This window comes from Berghia stephanieae, chromosome 3 (genome assembly GCF_034508935.2).
Source record: "Berghia stephanieae isolate SIO BIC M18660-M18661 chromosome 3, UCSD_Bste_1.3, whole genome shotgun sequence".
Lineage (NCBI taxonomy): Eukaryota > Metazoa > Mollusca > Gastropoda > Nudibranchia > Aeolidiidae > Berghia > Berghia stephanieae.
In genome coordinates this window covers 49,375,697-49,400,850 of record NC_088362.1, presented here as the reverse complement: position 1 = coordinate 49,400,850, position 25,154 = coordinate 49,375,697, and the positions used below count along the sequence as shown (strand labels likewise).

Sequence of the window (25,154 nt, the reverse complement as noted above, 5' to 3'; positions counted from 1 at the left end):
TTCAGTAACAAAATAGAAACCATCTTCTTGTATTTTTATCACACTAATTAAATCCTTTAATCATGATGATATGCTTTTTAGATAGGTTACACGAAGCCTATATAAGTGTGAGACTACGAGTGTTTGTTTGTGCATGTGTGTGTGTGTGTGTGTGTGTGTGTGTGTGTGTGTGTGGTTTTGAACTTTTTGTTTCATTTATGTCTGTTTGCGTATATTATGTATATGCTGTAACCAAATGAAAAATTGTTTTCAAGGACCTGGGTGGGGTTCCTGGCCTCCCATAGTGGGCAGGGAGGTACATACTATGTCTTCTATGCCCCTATCTCTGTTTTCCAACATGCGTTCTGTCTTTGTCTTGGAATAAGATTACTTGGTTTTGTTCTGGCCCTGGCCGGAGTCCTGGCTGGGAGGGAAACAGTCAAATGCATAGTTATTGTTTTGGGAGATGATAATATTTTCCTTGTAAATCATCTCTCTTGTGTTATGTATTATTATATTTGTTATTTTTGTATTATGTATAATGTAAGCATTTGAGTGTATTCCTCTTTGTTGGATTTTGTGCTTGTGTCCGGATGAGACTTATAGGTGATCTCAGACTAAGTACATTGGTGGTATGCTCTTGGAATCTACATCTGATCCCTATTTGTTCCCAGCTCCCCTTTGTCTTACCTTACTCTTCTGTGCTTTTATTGTAATTCTAGAAGTTTTTACTATCCCATTTTCTTCCTTTATACTGGCGCTGATATAACCTAAATGTGTTGCAAGCGCCGTAAAACCCTTAAAAACAAAAAACAAAAACAGTTTTCAAGGACAATAATGGTATTATTATTATTATTAATATTATTATTATTATTATTATTATTATTATTATTATTATTATTATTATTTATTATTATTATTATTATTATTTTATTATTATTATTATTATTATTATTAGTATTAGTATTAGTATTAGTTATTATTATTATTATTATTATTATTATTATTAGTAGTAGTATTATTATTAGTATTATTATTATTATTATTATTATTATTATTAAATGCAACCCATAATTAAAATGGCACTTTCAGAAAGAAATGGTCACTGCTATGTGGAGTATTCTTGCCTACCTGACCTCCCACAGTGGGCAGGGAGGTACTTATTGTGTCTTCTATCCCCCTATATATCTGTTTTCCAACTTGCATTCTGTCTTTGTCTTGGAATGAGATTGCTTGGTTTTGTCCTGGTCCTGGCTGGGAGGGAAACAGTCAAATGCATAGTTATTGTTTTGGGAGATGATATTTTTTTCCTTGTAAATCATCTCTCTGTTATGTATTATTATATTTGTTGTAATTTATAATGTAAGCATTTGAGTGAATTCCTCTTAGTGGGGGCCGTGCTTGTGTCCAGATGAGACTTATTGGTGATCTCAAACTAAGTACATTGATGGTATGCTCTTGGAATCTACATCTGATCCCTATTTGTTCCCAGTTCCCCTTTGTCTTACTTTCTCTTGGATGCTTTAATTGTAATTTTAGAACTTTTTACTATCCCAGTTTCTTCCTTTTTACTGGCGCTGCTATGACCTTAATGTGTTGCAAGCGCTGTAAAACCCTTAAAAACAAAAACAAAACATTGGATCTTTTGTACTTTTATTTTCTTCTTTCAGATGGGGTAGAAGAGAAAGAGAAGGCATTTTTTTGTAAGTTTTTATTTAATCAGGAAGTGGGGGGGGGGGGGGGGGGGTGGAGGCTACCAACCCCTAGTCAATTTTTCACCATGATTAATTGTTATCAAAACGATTAAATTTAGGATCTTCTGAAACTTACAAAATTTATCTGCAATATTTTTCCCTTTGATGTTGCAGTCCCTACCATCAGCATTATCTGTTGTCTCATAAAAGTCAATCCCTGATGACAGCTCCCTTCGCGGGTGGTTGGATGGGAGCATCACCCTTGAATCATATACCTATGATGTTCGCATGGGTGTACGATCCGATAGTGATGTCGTTTCTTCTTCTCTTTACTAGCCTATCCTGCTTCTTTGGTTTGTGATTGTATTTTTGACAGGGGATATTTTTTTCTGTAAATCTTCTGCCTGTTTGTTCTTGGTTATTTATAATTTAGCTTATGATATCTTTAGGTTATGATTTTGATTTACATTTGTACTATTTTTGTTAGATTGCTTGTTTCTTTGTTTCAGCGGTCTCTCATATAACCTCAATTGTGTTGGAAGAGACCTAAAGCAACAAACAAACAACAACAGCTCCCTTCCCATAGTTCCCCCTACCGTATATCTGTTTTCCAACATGCTTTCTGTCTTTGTTATGGAATGAGATTACTTGGTTTTGTCCTTGCCCTGGCTGGATACCCTAGCTGGGAGGGAAACAGTCAAATGTATAGAGTTTTGGGAGATAATATTTTTTTCCTTGTAAATCATCTCCCTGTTATGCACTGTATTGTTTTGTTTAAATATTATATATGATTTTTAAACATTTGAGTGTATCCCTCTTCTTAGTTGGGACCTGGGCTTGTGTGTGGATGAGACTTTTAGGTGATCTCAAACTAAGTACTTTGATAGTGTGCTCTTGGAATCTACATCTGTTTCCTATTTAAACAAATTCCCCTTTGTCTTACCTTTTCTTTGGTGCTTTAATTGTAATTCTAGAACTTTTTACTATCCCATTTTCTTCCTTTTTACTGGCGCTGATATGACCTTAATGTGTTGCAAGCGCCGTAAAACCCTTAAAAACAAAAAAACAAAAACATATTCTATTTTTAGTGTCACTACAGATTGGCAGATCTACCCACCAGTCTATCGGTAGTCGTAGTACATATAGGGTGAAGTGAGTAGAAAAGTTTTAAAAAGCGTTGCGGCGATGATGGGGGCTCGAACTTACTTCGTGGCATTTGTGTGTGTTGAACCCGTGACCTCAAGAAGTCTGGGAGAGAAGGCTCTAGTTATACTATGCCAGTTTGAAGCGACTTTTTTTTTTGGTCGTGGATAGCTCATAGGGTTGAGTCACAATCTCCCCGGCCAGCCAGAGTTGTGATACCGGTAAGGTTGCGGTTCGAGTCCCCATTGTCACTGTGAAGTTTTTTATTCTCTGTTGTCTTCTGGCACTTTTCTACTCACTTGATTTCTTGTTATTCAACATAAGTGCCTGCTCCACTCATTTTTCTGAATTGCATATAGAGCAAGTTTATACTTTCTCGCCAAATTATAGAAATTAAAATGTCTTGTGTCATTGCACTTTTGCCTGTATATTATATTTTGTATTTATTTCATTGTCTCATTAGTTACTACTTTGTTGATCACATTATTTTTCTATTATAATTTTTTTGTAATTTCTGAAATATGTTGCCAAAAAATTGTTGATCTTGTAAATATTGATTTTTCAAACAACTAGCCAGGTACTCAAACAGGAAATTAATTTTTCTTTTTTATATTTTTTAACAATACTCTAACTTGTTTCAAGCAATGAACAAAATGCCAAACACTGAATGTTTTGAGCTCAAAACTCTTCTTTAGACAATAACCAACAAAGAATGAGCGGGTGGTTGGATGGGAGCATCACCCTTGAATCATATACCTATGATGTTCGCATGGGTGTACGATCCGATAGTGATGTCGTTTCTTCTTCTCTTTACTAGCCTATCCTGCTTCTTTGGTTTGTGATTGTATTTCTGACAGGGGATATTTTTTTTCCTGTAAATCTTCTGCCTGTTTGTTCTTGGTTATTTATAATTTAGCTTATGATATCTTTAGGTTATGATTTTGATTTACATTTGTACTGTTTTTTTTTGTTTCAGCGGTCTCTCATATAACCGCAATTGTGTTGGAAGAGACCTAAAGCAACAAACAAACAAAACAAACAAAGAATGAGAATGTGAAAGAAATTTAGGAGCTTACTGGTCAATAACTTATATCTGTGATGCAAAAACTGCCATATATTCTATAATTTTTTTAATGACTGTATAACTCCAATGTGGTTGGAGATGAGACCAGGGGGACTAACTTGAATATGTCGATTTTGTGACATATTTGACAAATCAACATCTGCGATCTTTCATTTTTATCAGACTGTGAGCACCTCTATCTCTGTTTTGGGCACACAACCTTTTGTTGGGGGTTCCAATCAAGGGACTGGCTGATGACATTGCTCCCTCTGGGTGGGGTTCCTGACCTCCCATAGTGGCCAGAGAGGTACATACTGTGTCTTCTATCCCCCTATGTTTGTTTTCCAACATGCTTTCCGTCTTTGTCTTGGAATTAGATTACATGGGTTTGTCCTGGCCCTGGCCAGATACCCTGACTGGGAGGGAAACAGTCAAATGTATAGTTAGTTTTGGGAGATGATATTTTTTTCCTTGTAAATCATCTCTCTGTTATGCACTGTATTATATTTTGTTTATGTATTATATGTGAGTTGTAAACATTTGAGTGTGTTCCTCTTAGTGGGGACCTGTGCTTGTGTCTGGATGAGACTTTTAGGTGATCTCAAACTAAGTACTTTGATAGTGTGCTCTTGGAATCTACACCTGTTCCCTATATTTGAACCAATTCCCCTTTGTCTGCCTTATTATCTTGGATGCTATAATTGTCATTCTAGAACCGTTTACTATCCCATTTTCTTCCTTTTTACTGGCGTAAAACCCTTAAAAACAAACAAAAACAAACAAATGTATAGTTCGAGTTTTGGGAGATGAATTTTTTTTTGACTTGTAAACATTTGAGTGTATTGCTCTTAGTAGGGACCGGTGCTTGTGTCTGGATGAGACTTTTAGGTGGTCTCAAACGAAGTACTTTGATAGTGTGCTCTTGGAATCTACATCTGTTTCCTATTTGAACCAATTCCCCTTTGTCTTACCCTTTCTTGGTTGCTTTAATTGTAATTCTAGAAGTTGTTACTATCCCATTATCTTCCTTTTTACTGGCGCTGATATGACCTTTAATGTGTTACAAGCGCCATAAAACGCTTACAAACAAAAACAAAAACATCATCGTGTTTCATTCATCAAGTCTGGGCGGAGTCCTTTTACCTCCTGTGGTGGGCAGGAGGTCACGCTGTGTCTTCTATCCCCTTACTGCTTTCCGAGTGGCTTTCTGTCTTGGTCTTGGAATGGGATTACTCAGTTTTGTCCCAGCCCTGGCTTGAGTCCTTGACTGGAAGGGCAATAGTCAATAAATGTATAGTTATAGTTATAGATTTGGGAGATTATATGTTTTCCCCTTGTAAATCATTTCTCTGTTTGTTATGTATTGTTAGTTATGTTTTCTGTAAACATTTGAGTGTGTTCTTTTAGTGGGATCATGTGCTGGTGTCTGGATGAGACTTTAATGTGATCTCAAACTAAATACATTGATGGTATACTCTTGGAATCTACCATATGTTCCCTATTTGAACCAATTCCCTTTTTGTCTTACTTTTTTGTGAGTACTTTTATTGTAAATCAAGAATAATTTTACTGCTCCATTTTCTTATTTTTACTGGCGCTGATATGACATTAATGTGTCGCAAGCGCTGTAAAACCCTTAAAACCATAAACATAAATATTCATCAAGTTTTGTTGACAAAGGGGAAACCTGAAACGTCCACATTATCTGTCTTTGTTAATTGACTTGAAGCTTCTATTCCTCCCATGGTGGCCAGGGTGGTAAATATGCTGTGTCTTATATCCCCCTATATATTCCAATTAGAGTTTTGGGAGATGATTTTTTTTTCCTTGTAAATCACTGGGTAGGGTTCCTGACCTCCCATAGTGAGCAGGGAGGTACATATTGTGTCCTCTATCCCCCTATATCTATTTTCCAACATGCTTTCTGTCTTTGTCTTGGAATGAGATTACTTGATTTTGTCCTGGCCCTGGCCAGAGTCCTGACTGGGAGGGAAACAGTCAAATGCATAATTATTGTTTTGGAAGATGATATTTTTTTCCTTGTAAATCATCTCTCTGTTATGTAGTAGTATATTTGTTATTTTGAATGTGTAATGTAAGCCTTTGAGTGTATTCCTCTTTGTTGGATTTTGTGCTTGCGTCTGGATGAGACTTATAGATGATCTCAAACGAAGTACATTGGTGGTATGCTCTTGGAACCGACATCTGATCCCTATTTGTTCCCATTTCCCCTTTGTCTTACTTTTTCTTAGGTGCTTTAAATGTAATTCTAGAACTTTTTACTATCCCATTTTCTTCCTTTTTACTGGTGCTGATATAACCTAAATGTGTTGCAAGCGCCTTAAAACCCTTTTAACCCATTGCCGCCCAAATCGCCCGTAATCGCCCGCTAAAAAAACATCAGCATAAGTCCGGATCGCCCGATATCGCCCGCCAGGTACCCAGTGTCATTGAACCCGTATATTAAAAATGTGTGTAGAACCACTTCTTTTTAATTGAAAAACGAAAGTAGAGAAAGAGTAAAAGGGAAATTAGCCGTTTCCTGATTGTTTTTATCTCAATTCGTTTGTCTGCTGTGATATTTTGAAGTTTGTCGACCAAATCGGTTGTGGTAACGTCCTTTTTTTTTTTTTTTTTATGCTGAAATGGCGTTTGAATTCCTCAATTCTCGGGCGTTATCAACGTTTTTTAATGGATAGTGATGATGATAGTACTCATTCAGACACTGAATCAGACATTGAGGTTGAGTTGGATGCGCATTTTGATGACCATTGACAATGGGTTTCATGTGTTTTAATATTATTACATATTTTTCAACTTTAACATTTTTTTTCAAATCAAAATATGAATCAATAGTCCAAAACAATACATCAAATTAAAGGCCATTCATTCTTCTTTCCAAAACAGCTTTTATTTTGTTTCTAGCATGCCTCACATTCTTGCAATTAATTTTTTAATGAAGTGTACTATGACATTTGGAAGAGTTATCTCCCCTCGCATGGTCTGTGAGAGACATTTTTTCTGATTATGCCCGGGCAGCAATGGGTTAAAAAAACTTTTGAAAAAACCAACCTTGTAAATCATCTCTCAGTTATGTACTGCTTTTTTAAAACTTGATTTGTAAAACATTTTAGTGTATTCCTCTAAGAGGGATCTTGTGCTGGTGTCTGGTTGAGACTCTTAGGTAATCTCAGACTAAGTACACTGATAGTGTGCACTTTGAATCTACATCTGTTTCCTATTTGCACCAATTCCCCTTTGTCTTACCTTTTCTTGGGTGCTTTAATTGTAATTCTAGAACATTTTACTATCCCATTTTCTTCCTTTTTACTGGCCCTGATATGACCTAAATGTGTTGCAAGCGCCGTAAAACCCTTAAAAACAAACAATATAACAAAACCCTTAAAAACAAAAACAAAACAAGTTTCCATTCCATCTGACTATTGTTATTGTTACTTATTTTTTCCAGCTTCAAAGCAGCAACATTTGCATTATCCAATGTGTTGATTTGTGTCGATCCAATGTGTTGATTTGTGTCGATCCAATGTGTTGATTTGTGTTGATCCAATGTGTTGATTTGTGTCGATCCAATGTGTTGATTTGTATGTCCTGCCATCATTGAGCAATGTAATATTTAATATTAAATTACTAATGTAAGATTTCTCATTGAAGTCAGTAGATCTTGTCATAAGATTTATGACAATTAAGTTGTGAAATAAATTTTATAAAATAAGAGACAACAGATATGTTTTTGTTTTTCATCTTATGAGATAAAAAAGTTAATGATTTAAGAAACTTATGAAAATAAAAGAGATAGAAAAGATAGATAGCCTAAATGTATATAAATCACTGACTCATTAAGGATGGATAATCAGCTTTGTAAAACCGCTGCCGTCATTTACACCTAAATCACATGTTTACGAATCTGAATGCAATTGTGGGCGTAATTTGATATTTATGTTTGCTCTAATGACTGAATGCAATTATGGCTGTAATTTAACATTACTGTAAGACATTATATTCTGCATCAGTTTGAGAATTTTTCCAAAACAACAATGAGACCATAACAATTTGGGTTGTCAGACTGATGTATATGTATTATAATAAGGGGACAACTTATTTATGTTACTCTCTGTCATTTTATTTTTTATTTTCAGATCCCGTGTATTAATGAACATTCCCCTGCTTACCGCCAAGCTTCATAGTACAAAAACAAGAAACAAAAGCAAAAAGAAAAGAAAATAAATCCATAAGAAACAAACCAAACCCTCCTTCCCCTCCCCCCATCATTTTGTTGTTTTTGTTGTGACATTATGCATCTCTTTATTTAGTGACATAGTCGTGCCAATATGATCCACAACTTACTATGTAGTAGATGGCATCTACAATAATTGACTTGGTAATTTTGTTTCCTGTTTGCTGTCCAATATGATAATCAAGAAACATCCAAGTAAGTACTAACTCATTACTTTCTTTCATTAGGTGTGTGATGTATGAAGATTATTCTGACACTTATCCTATGTAACGAAAAATGAATTGATAGTATTGTTAATTTTATGATTGTAGTACCAGCTAGAATCGCCAAATATGAAATAATGAAACAATAATGGATAATTAATGTTTCTTCCAATACTTGCCTTACTTTCGCTTCTCGATTATCTTTTCTTCTTGTGTGTACCCTACCTAACCACAGATTTTTTTGTGACTTCTTATAACAAGTGATTTATTTTCTTGTACCGTTATTCAATCTCTAGGTGAACTAAATTAGCTTAAATGTCTACATTATGTTTCAGTCATATTGTATTGATATTATTGCTTTTGAATTTTTTAATTTGCTAACGAAATGATTTGTATGTTACTGGGGTTTTTTTTAATTTACAGCCATCCGTTGTGTTGTCTAAATTATGTTGCATTGGGCCTAAACCATGACGAATGGAGAAAGCGTAACATCCTTGGTAGTTTGAATGCTCAGATATACATTGAGTTGCAGTCTGTTGGGGCAACCCCAGTGCATGAGGAAGGTATGTCACCTACTATTTATTTAAAACCGAATGGTACCTATTACGTTTATCTGTGTAATGGTTGTTAGCTCGGAGTTAATAACGGGCATCATATGAAATCTAATATGTTTGCATTGTTGGCTGGTTACAACGGGACAAAGTGTTTTTTTATTTTTTTTATTGTGTGTTTAAAGTTATTTCTCTTCACTCCCATGATACCTTTTATGAAAAATACGCTGATCTCCAATGAGAATCTGAGATTCAATTCTAATTGTTAGAATGTTATTTCTCCAAACAGTAACAGCATTATCAAGTATGTTTCTATTGTATGAAATAGTAAAATAAATATTAAGTTGGTGTAAGATTATCTTTAACCAGTGAATTGACAGAATATCAGCAATTAATAATGCAAGATAAAGATGAGCTGTTGCAAATCGAGTTCCAGGTAATGGATAATTTTCCCCCATGATAATGATGAAGGTATAAATGTTGTGAAGATTGGTATAAATTAATGGTATCAACCTGGGTGGGGTTCCTACCTCCCATAGTGGGCAGGGAGGTACATACTGTGTCCTCTATACCCCTATATCTATTTTCCAACATGCTTTCTGTCTTTGTCCTGGCCCTGGCCGGAGTCCTAGCTGTGAGGGAAACAGTCAAATGCATAGTAATTGTTTTGGGAGATGATATTTTTTTCCCTGTAAATCATCTCTCTGCTATGTATTATTGTATTTGTTTTGAATGTATAATGTAAGCATTTGAGTGTATTCCTCTTTGGATCTTGTGCGTGTGTCCGGATGAGTCTTATATGTGATCTCAAAGTATATTGATAATAATAATGATAATAATAATAATAATAATAGATCTTTATTGTCCATAAATATGGCAATTTGTCATTTAGTTACACTTGTTATAACGTTATATGATAACTATAACATTGAACAGCTATTTCACTTCTACTTATTCTCTCTCTCTCTCTCTCTCTCTCTCTCTCTCTCTCTCTCTCTCTCTCTCTCTCTCTCTCTCTCTCTCTCTCTCTCTCTCTCCTCTCTCTTTCTTTCTTTCACGCGTGCGATATACAAAACATAAACATATTCATTTCATTTTCAATTCGTTACATTTTCGGCAATTCAACACCAAATATTATCATATTAATACTCATCAACTTTTGGATTTATTGGCTGCAAAGACTTCAGAGTGAAAGTTGTTTTTTTTAAGATGAAAAATCGAACAGTTATACCTCTTTTATCAGACTCGTTGGATGTGACTTTCAGCATATCACAGCAAATCCTTGAAGACAACGAGAAAATTACACTGTTTTGTAATCACATTGCTCTCAGATACTTTCATATTTGATGTTTTCTTTTATTTCTACATGACAATAATTGTCAATTGGGGATTTCAGTAAAATAAAGTTTTCAAAATAATAATAATATACTCACATCCCCAAAATACTCTCTCCCCCCTTTTCTCTCTCTCTCTCTCACTCTCTCTTTTATCGCCATTTCCAGTTGTGTGTACCTTCCCAATATAATTTTTTTCTTCTAATCATTCAGACAGTGGCGGTATTTCACCATTTCATTGGTATGGGAATGATACAAGCTCTTCAAATGAAAGCATCACTGATGAAGAAATGCCACTGATTCTGCTGCAGCCAGATCCAAAAATAGATGCCACCGATTCTGAATCTGAGGTAGATGAAGCTGAAGAAACAATAGAAGTCGGCAACTTCCAAAATGCATTGTTTGTGAAGGAATGCACTGCTTGGAATAAGAACAAAATTCCACATATAGGAAGAATTCTATCAAAGGTCATAAAATCCAAAAGAACCATGTCATTGGTCATGCATTCAAAGAAAATTGAAAAAGCCTGCCTCCGGAGTATTCTATTATTTACACTAAGAAAATGAAAAGTACTCTTGTGGTGATATGTACAAAGAAGGGACAAGAACATAATGTACAAGTGCAAAATGGGAGAATAAGATCAACAGCACAACAGGAAGAGGAAGAATGCGACAAGGGGAAGATCCATAAAATGTCCAAGAAAAAAAATGATGTAAAACTCAGAAAGACTTGCAGCACATGTGGAGAATTTACGTGTTCACAGCGTAGCAGAATCATGTGTACTTCTCTTGTAAATGAATATGTTCACATGCTTTGATCAGAAAAAATCATATTTCTAAAACAATATATCAGTGATAGTGGAACTTTTTTCTTGCCTTTTAATTCATAAAATTTACTATAGCTGAGCCTCGGATTAATTTTAATAAGTTTTGAATTATGTTTGGTTATTGTTTTTTTGTTTGTTTGTTTGTTTCTAATGTTTTTCTACATTTGAAAGATATTAGTGCATCAATGAGAATCACCATAAATATAGTCAATTGTTACCATTACCAAATTGTATTGAATGATCCTAGGTATTGTTGGCACATGTTTTTCTTCGACTCCACTCACTTGTAAAAGTGTTGTCCATGTCTGAATTGCAATTACTTCATAAAAACAACAATCATTCACGGAAAGGAGTTGATGACGATGATAATGATAATAATATTAATAATAATAACAACAACCACAGCAATAATAATAATAATGATAATAATAATAATAATAATAATAATAATAATAATAATAATAATAATAATAATAATAATATAATAATAATAATAATAATAATAATAATAATATAAAATAAAATAAAAAATAAATAAACATAATAATAATCATAATAATAACAATATCAACAATACTACTACTACTACTACTACTACTACTACTACTACTACTACTACTACTACTACTACTACTACTACTACTACTACTACTACTACTACTACTACTACTACTACTAATAATAATAATAATAATAATAATAATAATAATAATAATAATAATAATAATAATAATAATAATAATAATGATGATGATGATGATGATAATAAAAATTATAATGTTAATAACAATAATAAAAATTATCTATTATTATTATGATGATGATGAAGATGATTATTATTATTATTACTATTATTATTATTATTATTATTATTATTATTATTATTATTATTATTATTATTATTATTATTATTATTATTATTATTATTATTATTATTATTACGTATTATTATTACGTATTATTATTATTTATTATTATTATTATTATTATTATTATTATTATTATTATTATTATTATTATTATTATTATTATTATTATTATTATCATCATAATTATTATTATTACTATTATCATTGTTATTATTATTACTATTACGTATTATTATTATTATTATTATTATTATTATTATTATTATTATTATTATTATTATTATTATTATTATTATTACTATTATTACTATTATTATTGTTATTATTATTATTATTATTATTATTATTATTATTATTATTATTATTATTGTTATTATTATTATTATTATTATTGTTGTTATTATTATTATTATTATAGAAAATTGTGGAATAAAATGAAAGAAATAAGCACTCCTTTGTTGAATCTTTAGTATTTTTCTATATAAAGTCATGGGGTCCACTTGGACCCCAAATCAGAAAATCTCAAATTCCAGATGAGCGTCTTCAGTGTGAGTAAACTATGCACGTGACAAGCATGAAATTTGGCACGATCATGGACCTCATCATTTTAGGAAAAAGTCACCAAACTTCAGGTCCATGTGTCAAAAATTGACTGTTTTATGAATTAAAAAAACACCCCCCTGGTGTCTTTTTGGCCCCCAAGTTTAAAGTCAACACATCCTGTTGGTCCCTTCTTTATCTCAGTGTGTTCCACTAATAATGGATAAAATCCACCTTACTTAAAGTCAATCAATCTTTCTGGTCTGACAGTGTTGGCTTTATCAGGATTCCTTTACGTCTGTGCTTTAGCATCGGATAGTTTCAGAGTTTCTTCCTTTTTCGAGGTTCCCGTGTCATTGAGTGAGATATTGGGTGGCTATGGGCTGGAGACAGGGGTGGATTGCTGCTGGGCCGCATCTACTTGTAGTAACTATTCCCCCTTGTCTTCCTTTTTCTTAGGTACCCATAAGCCAGGAATGTCACAGGCACTGAAATGATTTCAAATATATTTGTCCTTTGTAGTGTGTACCATCTTCCATTTATGAGGGATCTAAAATGACATATAGCCCGTTCCACAACCCCTGCGCACGCGTTGACGTGACTATCTTCACAACCTTTTGGTGGATTTTAATGATAATTGGCTCGGACACTGGAATTGTTAGTGACATTAAGCCGATTTTTTTTCATTGGTTACAGTTCCATACTTTGGGATTTTTTTTCTTTACGGTATACGAAGGGTCTGGGATGAGTGAACTTTTGGAGTGTTTACCACAATAATATTATACACAATGAATTCTGTTGTGATTACGATCACTGAACTCCCCACGGGCTTGACTAAGGGCTTACTTTTCACGAGATTCGTGTACACGACGCACTAACATTGCCACCCTACATTAAAATGACACTGCAAATGGTACACTTTGTACACAAATAGTCGAGGTGCAGCAGACAAAAAATAATGTGGAGAGAGCGACGTGTACTTATTTGCAGGTATGATAACACAAATTGTTATGGGCTTATTCTTGTAATGGAAATACTCTCGAACCAACGAAAAATATAGAGCAGTAAAGTTAGGTGCCCCAAACGTAAACAATAACAAGTTGCTAGTGATTTCCGTTAGGGACCGGAATAATTTACGCACAATATAGGTCTCCCAATTTTGTAGTTTGAGTTGTAGGCAATACACTTTCAGTATTGAAAATATGTTTACATAAAATCTAACAGTTGCAGAAATAATAATATAAGGCTAAATTATTATGAAAATCAGGCTCCGAATAATTCTCGTTTTGTTCACACCAGCGCAATAATTTGCTCTGGTCTAAAAATAGATAGACTGTAACTTTTGATAAATTTTAGAAAATTTTACCTTTTGTTCCATAAAATATCCATATCTAGACATTATTTGATGCATGATCGAGTATTTATGAATATGTGTTTCTTTTGCCACCTAACAGCCAAATTTTAAAGGTCATTTTTTTCTATTATTTACATTGGAACGTGAGCTGTCAAGACAGGAACATGTGGTTTGCCACGTGCTTCTCGACCTTTGTTTACGTTTGGGGCACCTAACTTTACTGCTCTATAGAGCAGTAAAGTTAGGTGCCCCAAACGTAAACAATAACAAGTTGCTAGTGATTTCCGTTAGGGACCGGAATAATTTACGCACAATATAGGTCTCCCAATTTTGTAGTTTGAGTTGTAGGCAATACACTTTCAGTATTGAAAATATGTTTACATAAAATCTAACAGTTGCAGAAATAATAACATACGGCTAAATTATTATGAAAATCAGGCTCCGAATAATTCTCGTTTTGTTCACACCAGCGCAATAATTTGCTCTGGTCTAAAAATAGATAGACTGTAACTTTTGATAAATTTTAGAAAATTTTACCTTTTGTTCCATAAAATATCCATATCTAGACATTATTTGATGCATGATCGAGTATTTATGAATATGTGTTTCTTTTGCCACCTAATAGCCAAATTTTAAAGGTTATTTTTTTCTATTATTTACATTGGAACGTGAGCTGTCAAGACAGGAACATGTGGTTTGCCACGTGCTTCTCGACCTTTGTTTACGTTTGGGGCACCTAACTTTACTGCTCTATTGTCCATTACAACAATGTTGAATCGAGCACATAGTTGTGTTGGGATATCAGATCCGCAAATAAGTTCATGAAGGGAGAGAGACAATGTTTTAGCCTATTGCGGCCGTACACACGTCATTAACTCTATTTAAAACAAGTTAAACTTTAATTGATTTAATGTAACATTGGCTGGGTGAAATAAGTTCGAGGTAAAAAAAAAAATAGTTCGAGGAAGGGAAATGATAACAAATAATAATACGGAAAAAAAATCGGGACATTAGAATGAGTTCGAGGAAACCGTAATTAGGTGGGGGGTTTTTTGAGTCAAAGATATCAGCGTTTGAAATGGAACCCTCTAAAAACTCTTCTGTCTTTGCTAGCGGAAAGTCCCTAGTTTCGGGTTTTCGCTACCTGCATTTTAACATTCGATTACCTCTAGTATCGAGTACCCGCCCGCAACTACAAGGGAGACGACTCTAAAAACAATTTCATCTCTGCTGACTGCTGAGTTCCAAGAAAATAAACCAAACAAAGCACTGAGACTGAGATTGGACTCTGGACAAGATCTTTGGGTAATGAACGTTATTTACATAAAGGCAGGATAGTCGTTACAAATATTTATCTGGGATACATAGCTTCATCGGTAAAGTGAAACATCATTAAATGAGCGGTAAGTGAAAATTAAAAAACAAACAAACGTACCGTATCTGTATCCTCCACGGTTCACTGATCAGATCTCTTCCTTCTCAGTTCTGCTTTCGAAAGTAACGTTCCTTTGAAGACAAGTCTCCTCCCTAGGTCGTTTCAAAATTCATGATTATCCTCTTTGGCTCGTACCTTTGAAACCGTCTGATAAATTTTACGGTAATTTGACATGATGGCATAGATTCTTAATTATTTTGCTCACTGAAATAACAATACAACTGGTTTATTTTTATTAATTAACGATCTATTAAAATCAAAGACGCTGCCTTGCATCATTCATTAAAATAGTAGCTAGATTTAGTACTGCCTTTGACTTTGAAGACAAGTCTCTTTCCTAGATTGCTCTAGATCTTACTTCTAATTATTTTTACTCATTGAAAAAGCAACTGGTTCAAAAGTTCTCTAATTCTAGAGAGCTGAGCCGGTGTTACCAATACTTAGCTTCTATAACCAGGACAAATCATTCGTTTGGACAGAAAAATAAATAAAAACTTACCGCTTACCGTCAAAAGCAGTTTAGATTTGAAGATGCATTTGTTTTCTATCAAAAAACATTCGGTAATGGACAATCCTTGATGAATTTCAAAAGTTGTGTTGAAATTATATCCTAATTGTTTTCATGATTAATTCCTCGCGAAATCGTGTGGGCCCCGTTTCTGTTATCAAGGTTCCGCCTAGCCAGGCAGGGTTGCCAGATCATTTTTGAGTAAGAGACCAAACTAGCTATAGCAAGAAGCCAGATTCCTCGGCAGGAGCCCAAATACCACCAAACCCACCTTAGCCTCGCGAAAACTCTTTAGATTTGTTAAACAATTTAGATAGGATAAGGAAAATTCGTATATATAGAAGCATTAGCAAATGCAATCTGTGGCGTTAGCACGTGTTGCATTTAGATATTTAGATTGCCAAATAAAATAAGTTTTACCGGTACCAGAGTAAAACGATATAACGGGGAAAGTCAGAGGAAGCCAAAAAGTTGGTTACAGGAGGCCAAGTGGCCAAACCAAATGCAATTTGGTGCATTAGTGCAGTAAAAATTGGTGCGCAAAATTAGTTCGTAGCGGATGCGAGACTGCGTGTGTGTGTGTGTGTGTGTGTGTGTGTGTGTGTGTGTTGTATGTGTGTATGTGTGTGTGTCTCTTTCTTTTTTTTTGGGGGGGGGGGGGGGGGGGGGGGGTGTGCGTACACGGTAACGGGGCATCTCGCCTCAGGATCTACGTACACGTAAACTGATTTACCGTTGCAACACATGCAATAGATGGTCCTCGCTGTCGTGACCGCGCGCGCTCGTGTGTGTGTGTGTTGTGTTTTTAAAAATCAAAACAATTTTAACCATTATTGGCGAGATTCCATCTTACACTCCCCAAACTCCAGATCTTAGTCTTAATGTTATATTTTAAAAGACAAGCTTTGCGATTTATAGTTTAATTGAAGCCCGAGTCGAAATATACTCTTACTACTGCTCTCTTGGTGGAAACGATTTATTCTGCATAAGCAATCTGGAGAAAAAAAATCAGTGTCACTGTAGAAGGTTAAAATTTCACGAAGTACGCTCCGTGAACACCGCTGTAACAATCCTTTGATCTACGTCATCAGGCAACCCATTGTTTCTTTCATCTTTTCCCATTCCCCCTTACTATCCCCCCATCCCCCCGCCCATTCTTCTCTCTCTCTCTCTCTTCTCTCTCTCTCTCTCTCTCTCTCTCTCTCTCTCTCTCTCTCTCTCTCTCTCTCTCTCTCTCTCTCTCTTGTCATAATGTTATCCCTCCCCCTTCCCATCTCAATGCAAAATGAAAACGTTCTGTTGTTTGCAGATACATGTATGATTGTTTTGTTTTCTCTCTCTCACTAGGCTAGGATTAAAAACCAAGACATCAGGTAATGGGTGTCTAATGCCAAAGTATAGGTTCTCTCTTTGGCCAATTTAGTCACGCATGTGGCAGTCCAGCTATTTACTATGTTCTGCCTATACCACATAATAAGTGGGATTTTGGGGGGTGGGTACGGAAGAAATCAAGGTCATAAGTAACCTTGCACAAGAGCTGTATAGGGAATTGGTTTCTGGGGGTCTTGCAAATACCAAATATTTTATGGAAAGCTCTTTCGAACTCTCAAGACGTCTGGTTTGTTTTGCTATCTTGGAACAAACGAAACAGAGATGTCTTGATGTGTGGCCTAGTTGTCTGATTTTGTGACCTGGATGTAAGGTTTTGTGACTTAGATGTATCCTTTTGTGTGTGCAAGCCATGCGGGTAAGTACAGCGATAGCTTGCCAGTTGAGGAAAAAAAAAAGGAAGAAGCAGCGTATCCGCATTTGAAAAACAAAACAAAAAAAAAAAAAAAACTGAAAAAACAAAACAACTTAACCTTTTAAAGGCGACTATCAATCTTACTTGGACCAAACATAAAATCTTACCATTTTCATCAAAAGACAAAAAACAAATTACAATTTAAAAACTTGAGCTTTTATATAGAGCAATATCCACCCAACGTGCTCAAAGCGCTTTTTATCAATATTCTTACTGCTCTTATGGTGGAAACGTTTTTTTTTTTCTGCGTTAAAAAATAATATAAATGAAGACTATTATTCGAAAAACAAAAAAATCAGTGTCACTGGCAAAGGGTTAATTGCAGTACTCCTGCATCCTGTGAGACTCCTACGGCACTTGCTAATCATAAAAAAGGAAATAGCAGCAATCAACAATACTAAGGTGAAAAAAAATAAGAAAAAAAAAAGTGGGTGGGGGGGGGGGGGGGGGAAAGAGCAAACCCAGTAGCAATGCAACCTTTTAGCGGCGAAATTCGATCTTTGACCTAACACCAAATTTTCTATCATCAAAAGACAAGTAACGGCAAAACTATTAAAGACAATTGAAGTCCGAGTTGCGATAGTCTGACTACTCTCTTGGTGGAAACGCTGTATTCCCCGTTAACAATAATAAAGATAAAAGCAAACTACTATCTAAAAGCAAAAAATTAGCTTCGCTGTTAAGGGGTTAAGAACACCTGCAACTGCAACTGCCAGCATCCTTGAGATGCTCGACGTCACCAAGGTCACCAATCGACACGTCTCCCTCTCGTCGGCATGCACCCCCCCCCCCCCCCCCTCCACTCTTTCAAGGTGGTGGTGGCGGCGGATAAAAAAGCCCTTTTTCTCTTTCATTCAATCAACTGGTCTGCTGGTGGACCCTAGGCCTCTCTACAAGTCCAAGAAATAATACTCACTTTTTCTCTGCTCCAACGAAAATATCTACCCCTACCGGTCTAATTATTTGTAGCAGACGACAAATTTCTCAAACGGTCACGTGACACTATAAAAACAACACAGGAAGTCCATGAAAGCTTATTTACGGCATTTCCTTTGAACCGTGTAAACAACAAAATTTCGTTTTCATTCGACTCAACGGGTCAGATTGGCCGGTATTTTTTTTAACGAACTAAAGTTCTGAAAAATCAAAATGTTTCTTAGAAAGCTGAAAGATGCTAGTTTTTAAAACAGAGGTAGGTTTTAAAAAAAAATCTTTATATTTTACGTGAATGCATGCTCAAGGCGAGTTGGACGTGCAGCGGAGGTTGGTCGGCCAAAGGCGAGGCTCTCTAGCTTATCTCTAGATTTAAGTAGATAGCTTTTATTAATTAACGCTGCCTTGGATAATTAAAATAATATATTGATTTACTATATATACCTAGTCAATCTGTTCCATATCGTTTAGCGGCATCTAGACCTGTAAATTCTCAGTCAATTAACTGAAATCAGTCAATTCGTCAAATTCAAATATTTTTAAAAAGGAGAGAAAGAAATGAAGAAGAAAAGGATTCATGAATCGTAATCAAATGACCGTAAAGTAATTAAGAATGTTCCACAGCGCTACGCATAATCATGGGCCGTTTATATTTACGATGGATATATTGCCAAGGCTAAGCGACGCTTCTTAGAATTGCCGTGTCTGAACACACCCCAGTGTATTTTCACACAGCCTTCGTGAAATTATCTTTTCACTTACCAAACCTGTCGTGATCCCCATGGTAGCCAATTTTAACTGAGCCGCTGAGCGATAAATTTCACTGTTTTGTCTAAGCCAAAATTGACCACATTTACTTGCCAGAACCTAAAATTATTAAAAAGTTTAATGCGAAAGCCGGAAGTACGTTATGAAGACAGCTTCAAATCGAAAGTTATATATGATTGCTACAAGCACATCTCGATTGCCTCACGTTGTAAACAAACTGGTTGACCGTTTCCTCACTGATGTGGGTACCTTATTATGAGAAACAATTGTAAGTAGTTCCCACGTAAATTAGTTTTCTGCCATTGTTTTGCTCAAGTGAGCTTGCTGTTTACTATTCTTTGGATTTTTCTGATACGATACGAAGAGTTTCAGTGAGGTTCAGTTTCAGTCTCAGTCAATTTTTATAGAGCTCATTTACAGATCTAATTAACACAGTACACATATGTTAATTGTGGGAATTACGGACAGCATTGAGATATTCACCACAAAAAAGGGGAAAGTTCTGCTCGTCATACAGATTCATTTCGCATTCCACCCTCTTTCCTTTTTACTAAAAATCACTCCCAATATTGTGTGAGTAAAACAGGGATGGGAATGTGTTTGTTGGACTGTTTTCTGTGTGTTGCTGTAAAATTCAAATGTTCTGGGTGGTAAAAAGAAAAACACCGCAAAACATCAAAGGAATTATGAATTAGGGATCACATGACAACCATAAAAGTAAAAGATACATTATTTTATAAGGATTCATTAGGTCTAGTAAAATCGAAGACTGTATGTAAAGATTTGTGACAATACAAAAGACGTTATGAGAGAATCAGATTAAAATGTGTGATCATGTATTTTGAATCAGACTATAGTCACTGTGGTTAGACAGACTTGAAATTCTTCAGTTCAATGAGAAAAACCTACCTCTATTTTAAAAATTTGCATGTTTCAACTTTCTTTGCAACTTTTTTTTTATTCTTCACAACTTTTGTTCACTTCGAAAAATTAGATATGAACAAGTGTATATGAAACGATGCCGGACAAAGCAAGAAAGAAAAATACAGGAAAAAGAAACCATCCCGAAAAATCAGTCTTCCTTGACTGGGGATCGAATCTCGAGACCTTCTGATTACCGGTCAGACATGCTACCATTACACCACACAGGTTTCCGATAGTTGGGACAATTTTAATTCCTACATTCTTCACAAGTGTACATGTTTTTCCCTGCGAACCCTCTCACAACACATACATTGAACAAGAGAGGATGAGGTTGAAGACATTTGAGTAGTATTTTAAAAATTTAGCTTGTTGATTCAGTCGTCTATTTGTTGTTGACATGTCACTTGGTCAGTTCTGAAAAAAGATATTCTGACATTCTTAATCGACTTTGATAACATACACGATGTTTTCAATAATTTGACTTCTGCTTAAAAGTTTCTTTAACCATTGACTATCATCCATCCTCTTGGGAAGAAGAATTTGCATAAACTCAATTGTCCATTAGAGATGACAAACTCAAACTGCAGATTCTATCATTATTTACATTCGTGTAAAAAAAAAATAAAAGCACAAAGTCTTAAAATGAAAAAAGTTTGATCATTAGAAGACTTTGTTTATACGATCAGTAGACCACATTTGATTTTTATCATGCTGCTTTTACCAGTTAACTGCTGTAGTGTGGAAAGACACTTATTTGAAAATTTGGCCAGAAAACTCGTCCTTCAAATATAGAGGTCCTAGATTTGAGAGTTTTTGCCAAGATCATTTAAAAAATCAATCGATATTTGAAGGACGAGTTTACTGGCCAACTTTTTAATAAATATGTTTTCCAGAGTACAGTATTTAATGGGCGGTTTGGGACTTTTCTAAAAAAAAATTTAATTACCTATATTGGGCGGTTTTAATCATTCTGTATCGTCAATATAGGTTAAAAAACAACATTTATGATGAAAATTTTTAATTATCTGTGTTGATACCCATTTTACGACCTATAATTTGGGGGTGTGACATAAAAAATATAACAATCTTGTGGCAAACGTTCCACAAAAACTAATGAAGGAATGACCTCCATATTCTTCCCTCTTGTTAACATTGTACCATAGTGTGTCACTACAGAGAGATTTTACGGCTTTAGCTTATGGAATTTTTATTAGAACATTACAAAGTTGAGAATCAAAATGTTATGACAAAATTGACCTTAAAAATTCAGAATTATGATTATAATTAAAAAATTCACATATCTTATCAAAAAATTCTCTCTGATGTGACATAATACATTATCTCTGTGATAACTGTGGAAATTTCAGACAATTTCATTGAATAGATTCTGAGAAACGTTTGACACAGTTTCCCATACCCTTAGAAAAATGACATATTGAGAAAATAGCAAAATGGCTTCCCGTTTTTCACACTTTTCTTACTACCTGTACCATTTTCGACTTTGTTTTTCGTGCCTTTATAGTCTACTTTAAGAATTTGGACTTCAATTATATTATTTCTAAGATAATAAAATATCATTTTCCACCAAAATCTCAAAATCAATTTTTCGAATGATTTTCCTAATAATTAGACCCAAACCGCCCCTTAACTGTTAAACATCCCATCCATCAAACTGTTCTGTCTATCTCACAAGGAGCAGCCATGGAAGCTTTACTACAAAGTCTGCCCAACCTGAAAATCCGACAAACAGTCCGTGATGATGACACTGTGGACCAACTTCATCACTTTGTCACTGTTTGTTTACTCGCCTTTGCTGGCTTCTTGGTCGGTCTAAAGGAAATGGTTGGAGAGCCTCTGGATTGTTGGGTGAATATGTCAAACTGGAAGCACTTTCAGGGTCATGTCAACTCTTACTGCTGGGCTCATAAACTCTACAAATTTCCAAATTTATCCAATTTGGATCAAGTAAGTAGGTTTGACCTTATTGGTAATGATAGTGATGATTATAAGGGTGGCCTTATTCTGGCTATATATACCCTCAACAACATATTCATTCCACTTCAAACTTATTTGGGCTACATACAGTGCACTCTGGATACGTCGACGTTGCCTAAGTCGACTTTTACCCAAGTCGATTTTTTTTCTTGGTCCCTCCCCCTTCTTCCTATATAACATTAGTAAAAAAAAAAAAAACTCCACATAAGTCGATGTCGCTTAAGTCGATGTTCTTATCACTCATGACTACAATAAAATCACAAATAAACAAGTATTTCCATTGGTTAAAAAAGCTACCAGTAAGAATTTTAAGTGGTTAAGAATATCCGCGAACGATTGGCACACATCGATGTGATGTAGGTGCTTTGCCTGACGTCCGTGTTCAATGTACATAAGCAGTATTGAATAACTTTAATTTCCCCATCTCAAATTTTACATTGTCGCAACTTCAAGTTCAAGATTTTTTTTGGTTCTAATTCCAGGCCATCCTATGTAATGGCCCTCTTAATTAGTATCAATTTTATCAAGAAGAATTCAAGTCAAGTCTACAACTACAATAGCAAACCTATTGCGGAAAAGGAAGATTCGATGCATTTGGAAAGTTTGGCATGCGACAGAAAATCATCGCATAGGAAATTGGCATACCAGCTATTTCTGTCTCGACGATTTACAAGAAGCATGACCTTGACCTAGAGGCTCCTACCCTTCCGCTTTTCGCATTTCACTTAATTGGTATACATTCCACATTCAAAGCAAAAATTCCGCTTTCCACCTTTCACCTTTCCCATCGAGGAAAATTAAAAAAAAAAATCTCTTGTGAAAAAAAAGTGAGCTATGGCTTATTTCGTCAGCATCTCCTATGGTCAATCAACACACATTTTGTGTATGATTAGTCCCTTCAAAGTGTGTGCTGCTGATGTCGGATAATATTATATGTTTGGGGGGAGGGGGGGGGTACGAAGTTATTATTATTATTATTATTATTATTATTATTGTGCCTCCAATTCGTGAGGTCAATGACCTTGGTAATATTATATGTTGGGTTCAATCGGTAATAATATTATTGAGTACGGTCAGCTTCTTTCCCTATTTAATTTTAGCCCTGTGTACGTGGGTGTGTGTGTGTACCGGCACACGCGCCATTGTTTGATTAGGTGTCTGTGTGGGGGGGGGGGGGGGGGGGTCCTGACAAGGTTAAATCCATCCATTCAATACCTGTATTCTCTATGAGACGGCCAGGACCTGTGTGTTCTCTATTATTATTTGACCCCATTCTTAGTCTTTACACAATCTGTACATTTTTACACATTTTATATTTTCAATCATTTGAGTACTTTTGGATTGTCTATTACATTTTCTGTTGCAAAGCATGTCATAGTCAATAACAGTAAGTTGATTCCGCTTTTTTATCTCAAATTCCGATTTTTATGTATTCTAATTCCTCTATGGGGATATTGGGGGTAGGAGCCTCTGATGACCACTACAGAGACCGCGCGTTATGAAGGGACATACTTATTCTAGATTGGGTTGCTTTGTTCAAATGCGTTTTTGCTCATTTGGTTACACTCCGGTTAAGTTGATTTTCGGATAAGTCGATTTTTTTCTCGGTTCCCCTGGGCATCGTCTTATCCGGAGTCCACTGTATTGCCAAAATATTGTCTACCCCTCTTCCCCCTCCTTCAGCCTTATTTGGGCTACATGTAGCCTGGGGAGTGAAACCACCACTTTGAGTTTTTTTTTCTGGCATTTAATCTTAATAGTTCCCCCCTCCTCCTCCCATGCTTGATTTCTTATAAGTTAATCAATGTTTTTTCCCTTTACTGTTGCTTTACCTGTCTGTTTCTATTTTCTTACAAAAGGAAGACAAAAGTAATAAAACTGACAATAAAAGAAATAATAAAAAAGAAAAGCATAGTTATCAACGATACAAGATTACCCTTGCTCTATGGAAATTAACAGGTTATTTTGGAAAGCCTCCAAAGGGCAACAAGATTAGTACTTGTACACGCCATTTGACCAGAAAGCACAAGCTCAAAGGTCTTTTGACAAGCGACAACAACAGAAAGGTTACATTTTTGAATGAACATGTATCACCTCAATTCACCTCAGTCTCCTGACTGCTTCGATTGTAGAAGAGACATGAGAGCTGATCCTGCAGCTATTTGGCATCATTCATCTCTGTTTTCTGCCTTGCAGATGAGAGTGGGACTGACCGTCCTTGTCCATTCTTTAATGTTAAGGATTCAATTGTTGTTTTGTCGACGCCTTTTTCCTCTTCCTTCTTTTGTGCCCTGTATTATTGTTTTGGCTATTGAGTCATTTGGTGTTACATAACCAAAATCATGAGAGCTTTCTCTTTTTGACGATAGAAACTATGGGCTCTTGTGAACATGTACAATTCCCGCAAAATTCCTTGTTATCGTTTTGTTGTACTTTTTCAGACCCCATACCCACTTACAGTTGGACTTGGTGGACCAGAACATTCTAGTCCAGAGGCAGACTTTGGAGAAATCAACTTTTACAGATGGGTCACCATCATATTTTTTGTACAGGTAGCAAAATGGTTTTCCCTTGGTTTTAATATTTATATGTACTCCCTTACCCCTCTACTCATCAATTTGGTGTTATGTTTGGATGAACCAGTATAGTAAATTGTATTGAAGATAGATAACCTGCATTATAAAATTTGATTCTTTGAGGAGGTGGGGGTTTTAAAGGGGTTAAAGTGTAAGCAACTACATTCATTCTCATTCTCATCAATACAATCATATGAATTTAAATATTATTTTATTATTCGGTCTGGTTCATGTGACTTTAGAGCAGATTTTGGTGGTGGGATAAATATATTATTATGTTTCGATCTTTCCTGGACTATGGATCTGCCACGGAGGGTTTAGTTTGGTGCAAAATATTCCCATGGTAAGATGGTAACAAAACACTATTTACATAAACAATAAGACTCGAGATTAAACAAAA

At 35.2% G+C, this 25,154-nt stretch overlaps 2 protein-coding genes across 8 annotated transcripts in view; both read left to right on the top strand.

The window, feature by feature from the left end:
- The first annotated feature begins 1,003 nt into the window (after positions 1-1,003).
- Positions 1,004-11,536, top strand: LOC144967908 (uncharacterized). 3 transcript variants are annotated; one of them, XR_013644483.1, is made up of 4 exons: positions 1,004-6,490; positions 8,037-8,329; positions 8,761-8,900; positions 10,436-11,536. XR_013644483.1 is itself a non-coding variant. In XM_078905669.1 (2 exons), the coding sequence occupies exons 1-2, from the start codon at positions 8,723-8,725 to the stop codon at positions 10,786-10,788; spliced, it is 531 nt and encodes a 176-aa protein (XP_078761795.1). In that variant the 5' UTR covers positions 8,362-8,722; the 3' UTR covers positions 10,789-11,536. The 3 variants fall into 3 exon arrangements, 1 of the variants encoding a protein (XP_078761795.1); XR_013644482.1 differs by having other exon boundaries at positions 1,008-8,329; XM_078905669.1 differs by lacking the exons at positions 1,004-6,490; positions 8,037-8,329 and having other exon boundaries at positions 8,362-8,900.
- Positions 11,537-15,009: 3,473 nt separating this feature from the next.
- The window catches only part of LOC144967906 (innexin unc-9-like), a 17,202-nt gene continuing 7,057 nt past the window's right edge, over positions 15,010-25,154 (top strand). The window contains exons 1-3 of one of the 5 annotated variants that reach the window (XM_078905666.1): positions 15,010-15,116; positions 21,877-22,148; positions 24,620-24,730. In XM_078905666.1, coding sequence (XP_078761792.1) covers positions 21,885-22,148; positions 24,620-24,730 — 375 coding nt within the window. In that variant the 5' untranslated portion in view covers positions 15,010-15,116; positions 21,877-21,884. Of the gene's footprint in view, positions 15,215-19,056; positions 19,528-21,876; positions 22,149-24,619; positions 24,731-25,154 lie in introns of those variants that run through there. The other 4 variants (XM_078905665.1, XM_078905664.1, XM_078905668.1 and 1 more) reach the window with 4 other exon arrangements.

Coding starts and splice junctions, on each gene's coding strand:
- LOC144967908 (XM_078905669.1), top strand. CDS start 8,723: ATGATTTGTATGTTACTGGGGTTTTTTTTAATTTACAGCCATCCGTTG. Junction 8,901..10,435: donor AACCCCAGTGCATGAGGAAG/GTATGTCACCTA, acceptor CTAATCATTCAG/ACAGTGGCGGTATTTCACCA.